General features: G+C 41.6%; 1 protein-coding gene across 2 annotated transcripts in view; it reads right to left on the bottom strand.

The window, feature by feature from the left end:
- GNB1 (G protein subunit beta 1) overlaps window positions 1-12727 on the bottom strand; it is a 91194-nt gene that overhangs the window by 28315 nt on the left and 50152 nt on the right. For both annotated transcript variants that reach the window (XM_075550148.1, XM_075550138.1), the window contains one exon: window positions 1263-1365. In XM_075550148.1, the coding sequence (XP_075406263.1) occupies window positions 1263-1319 (57 nt within the window). In that variant the 5' untranslated portion in view covers window positions 1320-1365. The remainder of the gene's footprint in view (window positions 1-1262; window positions 1366-12727) is intronic.

The following is a 12727-nucleotide window of genomic DNA, read 5'->3' on the forward strand; positions in this document are numbered from 1 at the left end:
GAGATATGTTCATAAAGATTATTGCTGTAAATATAACAAAGACTCAGATACCAAATTCTATTTTAAATTTCTATTAAAAGTCTTTCTGCTTATAATTGAAACACAAAGAAATAATCTCATCAAATATTTCTACCCAAGCAGCTAAGGATGAAGACAGAAATCTGTAACTTTTTAGGTTAATTTCTATTTTAATTCAGAGAAGATTATACTACTTTGTGCAAAAGTTTTTCTACTATTTGTGATGAGAAATGTCACCAAATATAAAAGTTTGTCTTTTCTGCCTACTTAAACCAGGGAAAATATATACAAAGTCACCTGTCAGATTTGGTCAATTCCTTACCCTACCTGGGTATGTGTCACACATAGAACAATGCAGGGGACTCCAACTCAGCTCAGGGTCACCAGTGACATATGGAGCAAAAGTCCCACCACAGTTGGCCTGCCACACTGGTGAGGCATCTTTGCTCACCTGGGGGGGTTGGGGGTAGGAACAAGGCACTGTGTTTTAAAAAACGATCACATGTCTACATGGATTCATTGTGTTGGCATTCTCTATCCACAGGTGAACTCTAGTGCACTCCAGGTGCCACTGCTAGAGCTCCTTGGAGAACCTTTGTTTCCTCACCAATAGAGGAAGATGTAGGAGAGGATAGTCCTTCAGGGGTTTTCAGTTGGAAACCAATTCTGAGGAAAAAACTGTTTCTCTTAGAATTACCTACTACTTGTATGTCCTGCTTTCTTTAACAAACATGTATTCCTTAGACAACCAGAAAACTGTCTTCAAAGTGATAGTTGACTGCCCGACATTCCCATTTGGTGTACTAAGTTTAAATAGCCTTCGATGCTCCTGTATTGTGCAAAGTAACTAGCCCAGAGCTTTGCGTGGCACTTGATAAAGACGGACCCGGGAAATTATCTGCAGAGAAGGGTCACCACTGCTTTGTGCAGCTCCACTGTTGTCCTAGGGAATGGTCTAGAGTTGCACCTTTCCAAATGGTAGCTGAGAGCCACAAAGGGCCACCAAGCACTCCAGGTACAGTTCATGGAAACAGCATAAAATACACTCTGAATTTCTTATACAAGAAAATCCTGAAAACCACAAACGAGGTCAAACACCTGGATGTTCATAATGATTTGTAATGATTTCCCCTTGGGCCAACTTCAACTCACAGTCATTCTGTAGCCCATCTTTCATGAAACACGTAGCACCTGATCTGAAGTCCATACAATGAATAAAACGCAACACACATGTAGCTACATACTCTAATTTGGTTTTTGAGTTGCTCGGCCTCCTGCCGTAGCTGGTCCAGTTCACTCATCTTCTGATTTTAGTGCTCTTCAATGTCACCACAAAGAATCGAGGATCTGCAACACAAATGGCAAACCCATATTATAAACTGCAGAATAATTCAATGAAGCAGGTGATAAAAACAAATTGAAATTCTGAGCACTTTGGTTCATTATAAATCAGGAAAAATTTCTTTACCATAAAATGTTTCTCCCTAGGGCTGGGTTAATAAACTACAATTATTTACCTGGCTTTGTAGAGCATGATGCTATTTAATTTACTAATAAAAAATCGTGAACTGGAAAAGCTGTGTGTGTGTGCAGTATGTTGAGGAATTTTAGTCCTGAAAGGTTATGAACAAGAACGTAAGACTGGAAAGTAGTCAGAACACTGCTACAACGGCTCTCATACAAACACCCAGTAGTTATTTCAGGACACGGGATACAGGGAGCAAACTAGCAACCCAGCACCTCAACGTCACTCGATGACCTCTAACTTAATCACCAACACTCCCCAAAAGAATGCTCACATGGCAAGTATAAAAGGACATGGTGTGGCACTCATGGGTGCTGAGTTCATGGACAAACCAGGCCCCACAGAAACAGTGTGCTCAGCAGCAGCACTTCCATCCCTGCAGGTGCAGGTTAAATTAGGATCAGTAAAAGCAGCCTGTCCGCCCCCTATCCGCCTACTGCTCAATCACATCAGACAATATTCCTGAAATCAGAGTCAAATGAAAGCATCCTGTTAAACTAATCTTCCCAGCAGATTGTCATAACTGGGTTGCATTTCTGACCAAGAACTTGGTGTTGTCAGTCAGAAAGGTGTCCATTATATCACAAAACCGAAGATATAATCACCAGCATCTTAACCACCTTCAGAATACAATTAGCCCCACATGCAAATGTGACTTATGCAAAGGCTTCACTTTCCTTTGCATAGGAGATGGCGGGGTTGGTTGAGGTACAGATGGGCCATCACCACAAATTTTGCATAAAATCATGACTGAAACAATAGAAAAGGATAGCTATCGGTAGTAAGGTACTAGTTTCTCTAAGTATGGGTTCTTTCAAACAAACCATGTCTGATGGGGGTAGGGTAGGCTGCACACAAATTCTCCCAGCCATTCCAAAGAGTTCTGCTAGGTCAGGTTTGAAGGCACCGACAAGCCAACTCAGAAGGCTATGGAGCCTATGGTTGAGATTCCCAAGGGGTCATCTTGACAGGTTTTTTGAAAGATACAGGACAACCGTGGGAGCTTATTAGAAAGAGGTTTTAAGAAAACTGCACTGGTGAGAAACAGGCCTGGGAAGCTGCACCACTGTGTCTTATTTTTTGTTTTTGCCATTAGGCAAGGTGCCTGCCATTCTTCAAGGGTAGCTGTAAGAATTTCATTGAGAAACCCATCTATAGCCCCGATCTTGCCCCTTCAGACTTTTTATTCCCCAAACTTAAATAATGCTAAAAAGGAACCTGTTTTGGTCCTTTAGGATGCCCAAACTGTCCTTTTGATAAGGTGTGGGTGGAAGAGTACAAAATCCTTCAGGGGTGGACTGGAAGGATGGATGCACACCTTCAGAAGTATACACACCAATGTTTTTGTTTAGCTAAGTTTACTATGATTTTCTAGCAATACTTTTTCCTTACTCCCATAGATTACATATTTAATAGCAAGTGGTTAGTTTATTTTGCTGAAACACATCTTGGGGGAATTAGCTAGGTGGTTCAAGAAGCAGACCATTAAAATTTCCCAGTATGTATGCCCCTCTTTTGCACAAAAACATTTAAAAATTACTACACGGTCTATATTATAACTCAAACAAGCAAACAAACCCTCCAAACCAACTGTACTGTCGAGTCCTTTCTGATGCATCCCAGAGGGTCTCCAAGGCTAGCACCTCTATGCAGCGGACTGTCCCGGCTTCCTTCCGCGGAGCAGCTAATGGCTCTAACTGTCGACCTTTTGGTTGGCGGTGGAGTGCTTAGCCACTGCTCTACTAGGGCTCCTCACATTATAGACACTTGGTGTAGTTATTTTTACACCAATAATGCTCACCTTATATGTTTGGATTTTTTTGTGTGTGTGTGCAAACAGTACAAAGCCCTCTGTACTGTTTAGTTTCCTGGGCACATCAGGCATATTACATGTGAAAATATGGTATATAACAACTTATTGATGACAATAAAATCATTTGTTCCAATAGAAAGAATTGTTTCAAAATTTTAAGTGTTCCTGGTATATGGGTGGGGAAAGTCTTTACTTTGCTCTTAGTTATCCCCACGATTACTCACAGTTGCATACTTCAGCAGGGGCAGGGAGCCAGGGGTGCCAGTGCCTGATGTGCTGGACACTTGCAGTAGCAGTAGACTGCAACACACCCCAAGAGCCTCCTGAAAGTCAGAGCACTGGCCTTAATGGGAGTTTACAGAACTGCCATGGCAGGCCTTTACTTGGAATTAAAGGCAGTGCTACTCAGGCATCTTGAATCAGTAATCGGCAGTGTCCATGGCTTCCACCCTTTGGGAAGACCGGCTATTAGCTACTATAGTTTTAGTAACATTTCTGGTCAAAAAAGTGGTTGTTTGGGTCACATGGACCCTCTTGAAGTATACCAAGACCTTGGACACAGCCTGGTTGAGGGTTGGTGCAGGGAAAGCATTTGTAAGAAATAATACATTATCTGTGATTTCCTAAGGATGCTAATTAACAAATACTAATAAAATAAAACAACTGCTAATAAGATACTATGGCATTTAAATGGTAAGCTATTTTACTACAACTTTGTAGACTTAGTATCATTTTAGTCTAGCCAGGGCTTTGAACCAGTTTAGGCCAGTAGTCACAGTCTTGCAGCTACACTGGAGAAGACCTGAATAGAAAAAAATGACTGGTCCAAGTTCTGCTAGAAATGAAATCTCCCTCTTAGACAATAAGGGCAGCATGAGCACTGCCTAGCAACCAAGCCTCTTAACTGACTAAGCTGAAAACAACACTGTCCAGCTCAAAGATGGCAATCAACCAAGCCATTTGGAATGGGTATCACTTGCCACAGTTCTGGCAATGATCCAACATAATCCTGTGCCGCTTTCTGAGCTTCTTATCCCAGACTTCAACCTGTTAAGTTTCCTCATTCTGGTCAATGTTCAGGTTTTACTTTATCAGCTATGACTGAATCAAGTTCAAAACGGAGTCTAGCACCTTACCCCCTACACAAGCACAAAAGAAAACAGTCTTCCTCTGTAAAGAAGCTACTTTATCCAACCCTTCCAAAATCAGCAGCAAGTAAAAGCCACTGCTGTCATGGAGTATACAGAATTAAATCGTTTTAGCCAATTTATGACCCCAATTTTAAACACTAGGTTAATTTTAAAGTGGTAGACAATAAAACCACACATCACTAAGATATAGGCAAACAGAGAGTACTTTCTGACATGCTTCAGCAAATTATATTCTTCATGGCTAGGGGAACTGAGGCAAAGGCTAGAATTTCCTATGGGTAACCCCTGAGATCGTGAATTTAATTATTTCCTCAAAGCAGAGGTTCTGTTCACACATTATAGAAGAACATGTACAGGACAATCACCCACTTTCAACAGACCAGCCGCAGACTAAAGAAATGAACTCACTGTTGAGAATACACCCTGTATGTTTCTTTCATCAGTAAAGAGGAGCAGGATGATGGGTGTGGCTGGTTCCCTTAACAATTATGTCCAAATGTGAGTCTCAATCAAAAGTCTAAAAATCCTGGTTTAGAAAACAGTGTATTCTTATTTTCTACTAGCAACATAAACCTATTTCCTGTAAGACAATCAATCTACAGACTCTTAAGAAAGATGCATAGTGACCGGCAGATAAATCCTTATTCTCACCCGCCCCCCCCTTCAAGGGAGCCCTCTTCAAATTCTCAAGAAGTTCCTTAGAGATAAGACCTGCACTGACTGGGTGATACTCCCCAGTCCTGGCAAAAGACCTGATGCCATCAAGCACCATCCAAGGAGAAGGAGCAAGGCCCAGACAGGAGAAAGCAGAGAGCACATGCTCACTCACACACATAGCTAAACTTAAAGGGAGCAGAAATGTTCTCATTTCCATAAACCTATGACCACCTATACTGTTCAGTTTAAGTCACCTGTGAAGATAAACAATGGGATAAACAGAGGCCTGACAGCAAGCAGCCTGAGGACATAGCTTGTGACATTATGCCTGTGGGAGTTGTCTTCTGTGCTGTGTGTGCTAGCTAATGTGGACAGTGGCTATTTAAGGAGGGGTGGGAGTGGGGAGAGAGAAGACAGGGAGGTAGTAGGGCTTTTACATCTCACATTATCCTTTTCCTTGCCTCCCCTTCTACACCCCAAAATACAACCAGAATGCTCCTCAGAAGTGAGATGGCAAGACTTTGTCTCCAGTCCTTTAGGCATGTTATCAGGAGAGACCAGTCCCAGGAGGAGGAAATCACGATTGGTAAAGTAGGAGGGGGAGACTGACACCCCAAAACCCTAACTCTTTGAGTTGATTTGACAATAGGTGGCTCTTTAGTTTCAGAGGCTTATAAATCTTTACAGAAGCAGACAGGTCACATTTTTCTCCCTTGGAGCATCTGGTGGGCTTGAACTGCTGACCCTGTGGTTAACAGTCTACTTACAAAATAGTACCACCAGAGTCTGTAAAAAAGAGAAAGCTCCTCAACAAGATGAATTAACAGTGGCTGCAGTAATGGGTTCAAATATAGCAAAGATTGTGAGGGTGGGGCAAGAATGAATGGGTTCCCTTATACTTTTCAGTTTAAGAAAAGCTAATTAATGTTTAGTTTTTAAATTAATATATTAATATACAAATTTGCATGCTTAATTTTATCAATTAGACAATAAGCCAATTTAGAAACATTTTTTCAAAGACTAAGCATTCGTTAGGATTACTAATTGTTTTTCTCATCATTTTCCAAATTTTGATAATGCTGCTTAGATGGCAGATTATAAAAATAAACATACATTTAAGAAGTCTTACTCACATTTAATCACTTCTGCTTTTCTCTTCCCTATTCTTGGTGCCTAGAACCTTCTGGAAAAGCCCACCATCAGCCTCCGGGGCCCGGGCTGCTTCTCTCCAGCTCAATGTCACAACTAAGCCTTGGTTAGCTGAGTCAGCTCCCTTACCTGACCTAATCCGCTAAGACGAGGCCTGCTGAGGGCTACATCTGTCCTCCTTGATGACCCGTGGGTACAGTATTGTTTATTTTATTGAGCGCCTGTTCTGGAAACATTTTTTGTAGAAATTTATGTAATTTAAAATCTTTGGGAATACCAGACTATTTCCCATGTGCCGCCGTCACTTTACAGTGAGTGCAGCACCCTCTTCCATGGAGGTCCCTGTGGTACCCTCAGAGGGCCACCAGTGGTAGGCAGGACAGTCCAAGCAGTCACACCCATGATGTGGGCTTGCTGAAAAATAATCTCAAATCCGAGATATGCCATAATACAAGGAATGACTTTCTTAAAAATGCTTTTGCTCTGGTCTGCTATTGGCAAGTGAGCATAGTAGTCTTACTCACCATCCCATGGGTAGTGTGAAAGCTCAAGGAGAGACTCCATCTCTAAGTGTTCTGTAAGCTTTGTGTGATTAAATCATGAGGCAACTCTTCCAACAGAGCAGCCGCAGGGCAATGGGCATAGATGGTCCCAAGACTCATGTGTGATCTCACCACAAGCAAGAGGGCTATCTCATATTGCCAAGTCACCAGCAGCTGGGCAGTCAGCTTGTGTTGGGCCTCCTAGTGTCTCTAAGGCTAAGGCATCTTCCCACCACTGGGTCAAAGTTATCTTCTGGCAGTGGCCAGCTGCTCAGCTATTCAGAGATGCCTCAAAATATGGTGGGCTTTTTTTTTTTGGTGGGGAGGGGGGGATTAAAGCAAAGGCTAGAAAGCCACCTTTTGAGAAGCACACTGACAATTTGAGACTAAGCAGTGGTTCAAGAGGGTTAACTTTGCACAAAAAAGTTAAACCAACAGCTACCGTAATTTTCATTTGCTTATAACTCCAGGTTAATGTTCAAAATTGAGACTGTCATTACAGACAAGATTTAAAAACCCATCACCGCCGCGTTGACTTTGACTCACAGCAAACCTACAGGACAGAGGTCCGCAGGGTTTCCAAGACCTTAATATTTGTCGAAACAGATTGCCACATTTTTCCCCAGAGTGACTGGTAGATTTAAACAAAGAACCTTTTGACTTGCAGATGAGTGCTCAGCCACTGAGCCACCAGGACTCCTTCCGTGGCAAATCTGAAGGCATTCGAGAGTGACCATTATTCTTGACAATAGTCTTCCCAAAGGCAATTTGACAAAATGACCATAACCAATAGCAAGGCTTTCTTATTGCAAAGCCAGCTGTGAGAATAGTAGATGCTCTGAGCACAGTGAGCTGCCAGGGCCCGTTTAGTGTAGGGTCACATCAAACTACAGAGAGTGTCAGAAGGGAAGACAAGTTGTGACTGAAGGGAGATAGAAGATAAGCAAGTCAACTGGGGGGAGCCCATCTGTAGGCAGCTGGACATGCCCTTGAGGAAGGGCCATGGGGAGGAGACGAGCCAGTCAGGGTGCAGTGTAGCAACGATGAAACATACAACTTTCCTCTAGTTCCTAAATGCTCCCCTCCATTATCATGATCTCAATTCTACCTTACAAATCTGGCTAGACCAGAGGATGTACATTGATACAGACAGGAATTGAAAACACAGGGAATCCAGGACAGACGATCCCTTCAGGACCAGTGGTGAGAGTGGTGATACTAGGAGGGTGGAGGAAGGGTGGGATGGAAAGGGGGAAACTGATTACAGGGATCTACATATATATATAACCTCCTTCCTGGGGGACGGACAACAGAAAAGTGGGTGAAGGGAGATGTCAGACAGTGTAAGATATGACAAAATAATAAATTATAAAGGGTTTATGAGGGAGAGAGGAGTGGGGAGGGAGGGGGGAAATGAGGCGCTGATGCCAGGGGCTTACGTGGAGAGCAAATGTTTTGAGAATGATGAGGGCAACAAATGTACAAATGTGCTTTACACAATGGATGGATGTATGGATTGTGATAAGAGTTGTATGAGGCCCCAATAAAAATATTTTTAAAAATAAGACGAAATAAAGAAAATGTTTTAAAGTAGAAAAAGATAAAAATTCAACTGGGGAGTTGATGTATGATGGCAGGGACGGTGTTAGCAGGCTGTGTCAAGTGCCTATCAGATTGTTAATGAGCCTGCCCTGGCTCCAATCCTGAGAAACTGTGCTCTTCTTCATACAGCCCAGACTGGATTGTGTGCACAGCACAGTCTGAAGACGCTGCAAGCCTCTCCGGATTTTAAGCCATGGAGTAGTATCCCTTGTTGTTAGAACTGCTTCTTGGTCTATGTAAGGTTTTGAGTGAGCATAATTAAGTACCCTGGAATTCCCTTTTCAGTGTTATACACAGTAACCCATACCTTTTAAGATATTGATGCCATCTAGGGAATTGTCTCACCAAGAAAATGAATACACTCAAACTTAGAGGATGACAATAGACAGCTCGATGCATTCATCACCACTCCTGGGATGCAGCTGCAGTGTTCAAATGTGGAACTCTACAGAATAAAGCACCTGGCTGCTCTTGGAACACAAAAGCTTTCGGAAGAAAAAAGCCAGCGCAAGCTAACCAGGTAGAGGTGGGAGTGTTTACAGACTATGGTATTTAAGAGCTTCACCAGCCAACTAGAACACAAAACCTTCTTGAAACTATTCTGAGACTCTAGAACCAAATCCAAACAAAAGAACCTGCAAGATGAAACTGGAAGAGCTTTAGCTGGAAATGTGAGCTGAGACGAACCTCAGGGGCTGTGAAAACTCACTGCTGACTTATGTATGTGTGGTGATGGCACAGAATTTTACCATGCCTTAATCTTTGAAAGCTACACTCTGGAATGCTTACAAATAGAATGTCTGGCACTTGCTTCACGGGAGGGAGGGAGAGAGGGAGGGAGGGAGGGAGGGAGGGAGGGAGGGAGGGAGGAAGGTGGGGCATATATAAAAACAAGATTGGTTATGAGCTGGCAACTGCTGAAGTTGAATGGGAGTGCCTGCCTTCTACTATGTGGCTGACTTTTGTATATGCTTAAAATGTTCTATTAGGGGGGTGGAATGTTCCAGTAGGAACAGTTTTTAAAAATGTGTCAGGGACTTTGGCTCTTAATTAAAAACCTAACTACTATACATACTTTGAGGAGACATTCATGAAACTCTGCATATCATCAGGGTATCTGAAGACAGGAAGTCAATGAAGTTTGGTTGTTTTTTTGTGGGGGGTGGGGGGTAATTCATTGAATCTTAGAACCAAGTTTATTAGCCTATACCCTGTTGTCTGATTCCAACACATAGGGACTTTATAGGACAAAGCAGAAGGGCCCCATAGGGTTTCCAAAGTTCATGGAAGCAGACTGTCAATGGTCGGTCCTTTGTTGGAGCAGCTGAGAGTCTCCAATCAGCACGTCTTCAGTTGGCTATGCCATCACACTACCAGTGCTCCTTATGAGACAAAAGAGGCATGAAATACAACACCCCATCCTCATTATGTATACAGTCTTGACTTCTTCAAGGTGAGATGGATGCGCCATGATCTGGTCCCCTTTGGTGGGTGGTCCATGGACAGCCAGGGCAGCCTGGTGCACAGGTGGGCTTGAGGGAGTGCATGATTTTGAGAGCCACCTGCGGGGCAGTACTTGTCCTTTATCAAATCCCCACGAACACTCCGCCACTGCAGTTTTTTTGTTGGGTGTGATCATGGCATTGTGGTTATGTTAAGTTTGTTTGTTTTTTTTAATCCTAAACTGTTAGACAAGATTATTATTAGGGAAATTAGATGATTTAAGAATTTGCTTTAAAACACTGGAAGGGAGGGTGGTGTGGAATTGGGGAACCAATTACAAGGATCTGCATATGGCCTCCTCCCTAGGGGATGGACAATGGAGAGGTGGGTGGAGGGAGACGTCAGACAGTGTAAGATATGAAGAAATAATAATTTATAAATTATCAAGGGTTCATGGGGGAAAGGGAGCAGGGAGGGAAGGGGGAAAATGATGAGCTGATACCAAGGGCTTAAGTGGAGAGCAGTGTTTGGAGAATGATAAGGGCAATGAATGTACAAATGTGCTTGACACAATGGATGGATGGATGGATGGATTGTGATGAGTTGTGTGAGTCCCGAATAAAATGATTAAAAAAAAACACTGGAGAAAAAAAGGGTAGAAGAGGAGAGGAGAGAAGAACAGATCAAACAATATCGCCCAAATTCTGTAGTAAGCATTAAAGCTAGCAGTTAATACATGATATTAATGTACTCTTCTATTTTCATGTCTAGAGATTTCATTACTAAGGTTTGGATTTTCTGGGTCTTGAACACAATGACACCAAGGCACACAATGAACAAATTTCTTCATGTTCTAATATTTTTTCTGCGGTTAGTGACATTTTGTTTACTTGGTTGTTTTGCTTGTTTGTTTAAAGAGGAAGATCCATCCCTACCATTTCCTAAACCTGTCAGAACATCTGAATGGGTAACTGAGTTTCATGTGATAAACATTAATATTAAGTTTAGATAACAAATTAGCCCGATCAGTTTCTAACAAGTAGTACGTGTCATAATGTTGAATGACGTGAAAAGGAAACCCATGCCAAGGGTCTAAATGCTGGCCAGATGGCTATAAAGAATAAGTCAGGAAACCTAATTCTATAGTTTATTCTTACTCAGTTCTTTAAAGTACCCAGACATTTTCTACATGCTTATTTGAAAACTGATGTATTTATGTTACATTATATTTATAGCATTACGTGTGCTTAAATTGTCTGCCCTCAACAGCTAAGATACCTCTCATGAAATTTCCCTATTTCTCAATCTTCTAATGCAAATTTAAAGAAATAACTTAACAGTCCCAACTGACTAAGTAGTTTTAACTGCTAGAGAATGCATACACAACTTTTACTCTTCACATTTTATAACTATGGTACAAGCTAAATTTTTACAGTAACTATATAATCATTTTGTGAACAGAAAATGAAAATATAACTCACAGTATATGCATTGAGACTACACCCACAGGGGCGGAGAGGGAAGATGGGGTGAGGAGAGGAAGAGGAAACTGACTGCAACGATCGATCTATGAACACCCCTGCCCCTCCCCCCCCCCACACATACCCAGGGCAGGGGCCAAACAGAGAGGTGGATGAAGAGACAGACGTCGGACTAAGATATGAAAATAATGATTTATAATTTATCATGGGGTCATGAGAGGGAGAGGGCGGGGGAGAAAGAGGAGCTGATACCCAGGGCTTAAATAGAAAGCAAATGTTTAGAAAATAATGGTAACAAATGTATAAATATACTTGATACAATTGATGTATGGAAGGTTACAAGCCCTGTTAAGAGCCCCTAATAAAATTATTTTAAAAGAGAGAGAGAAACTACACCTACTTGTAGGCCCAGGTCTCATTCTGTAAGAAATGAATCTCAGAACTCAGGTTACCAAATTTTAAAGATAAAGGTTCTTAACACTTTTCAAACCACAACAAAGCCCACACATATAGTTTCATAACATCACAAAGAGCCAGGTGTCATTTACACTCCAGACAACCAGTGTCTGTGCGAAACCTCGCAATCTGGGTATTGAACACAATTACAGGGGAGAAACCCACAACACAGTAATATTCTGGTGGCTGCTGCCCTGTGAATGGCCTTGACACCTCCAACAGTGGCTTCCCCTGATGTTCAAAGATTCTACCAGTGCGTTCGTGACAAAAAAGCTGTAAATAAATTATGCACACTAGTGATTTATTATCTGAAAACATCCAACCAATGGCCTTAAAACATTAATAGGAAAAGAAACCAGTCTTGTGGACAGAGCAAACGGCTTCTATAGCTTTTTTTAAGGTACTCTATTCTCCCCACCCACAAATGTGTGTGGTTAATAAATAGCAGTATCAAAAGTGACAATCCCTAAATTTTTGTTTTCTTAAACCCACACACCAGAAGTTAGTTTTATTCTTCCTTCCCACCTGAAAGGGCATAGCCAAGGCTTATCTATCTTCTTATGCAAGCTATTTGCAGGTTGCTTTTCAAACTCACATTGAAAAATAAAGTTTTTATATTTTAAAATAAAACTGGTATATACAAAATTTTACTAAAAACTTTAAAATTTTAATTTTATTGTACTAAATTTGAAATTCAGATTTTAATCTGTATTATTATTGTGTACGTTACTGGAATTCTTTAATTAAAAAGACACTTAAAACTTAGTCCACCTCCTATTTGCAGCTAACAAAGCACCTAAATTATCCTGTGCACTAATCCAAACATTGCTGGTGGACTCCTGGGACTCATTTCAGAGAGCTGATAGGAAACAGAGCACAGTTTCTCCTCC

This window comes from Tenrec ecaudatus, chromosome 1 (assembly GCF_050624435.1).
Source record: "Tenrec ecaudatus isolate mTenEca1 chromosome 1, mTenEca1.hap1, whole genome shotgun sequence".
In the NCBI taxonomy this organism is placed as follows: Eukaryota; Metazoa; Chordata; class Mammalia; order Afrosoricida; family Tenrecidae; genus Tenrec; species Tenrec ecaudatus.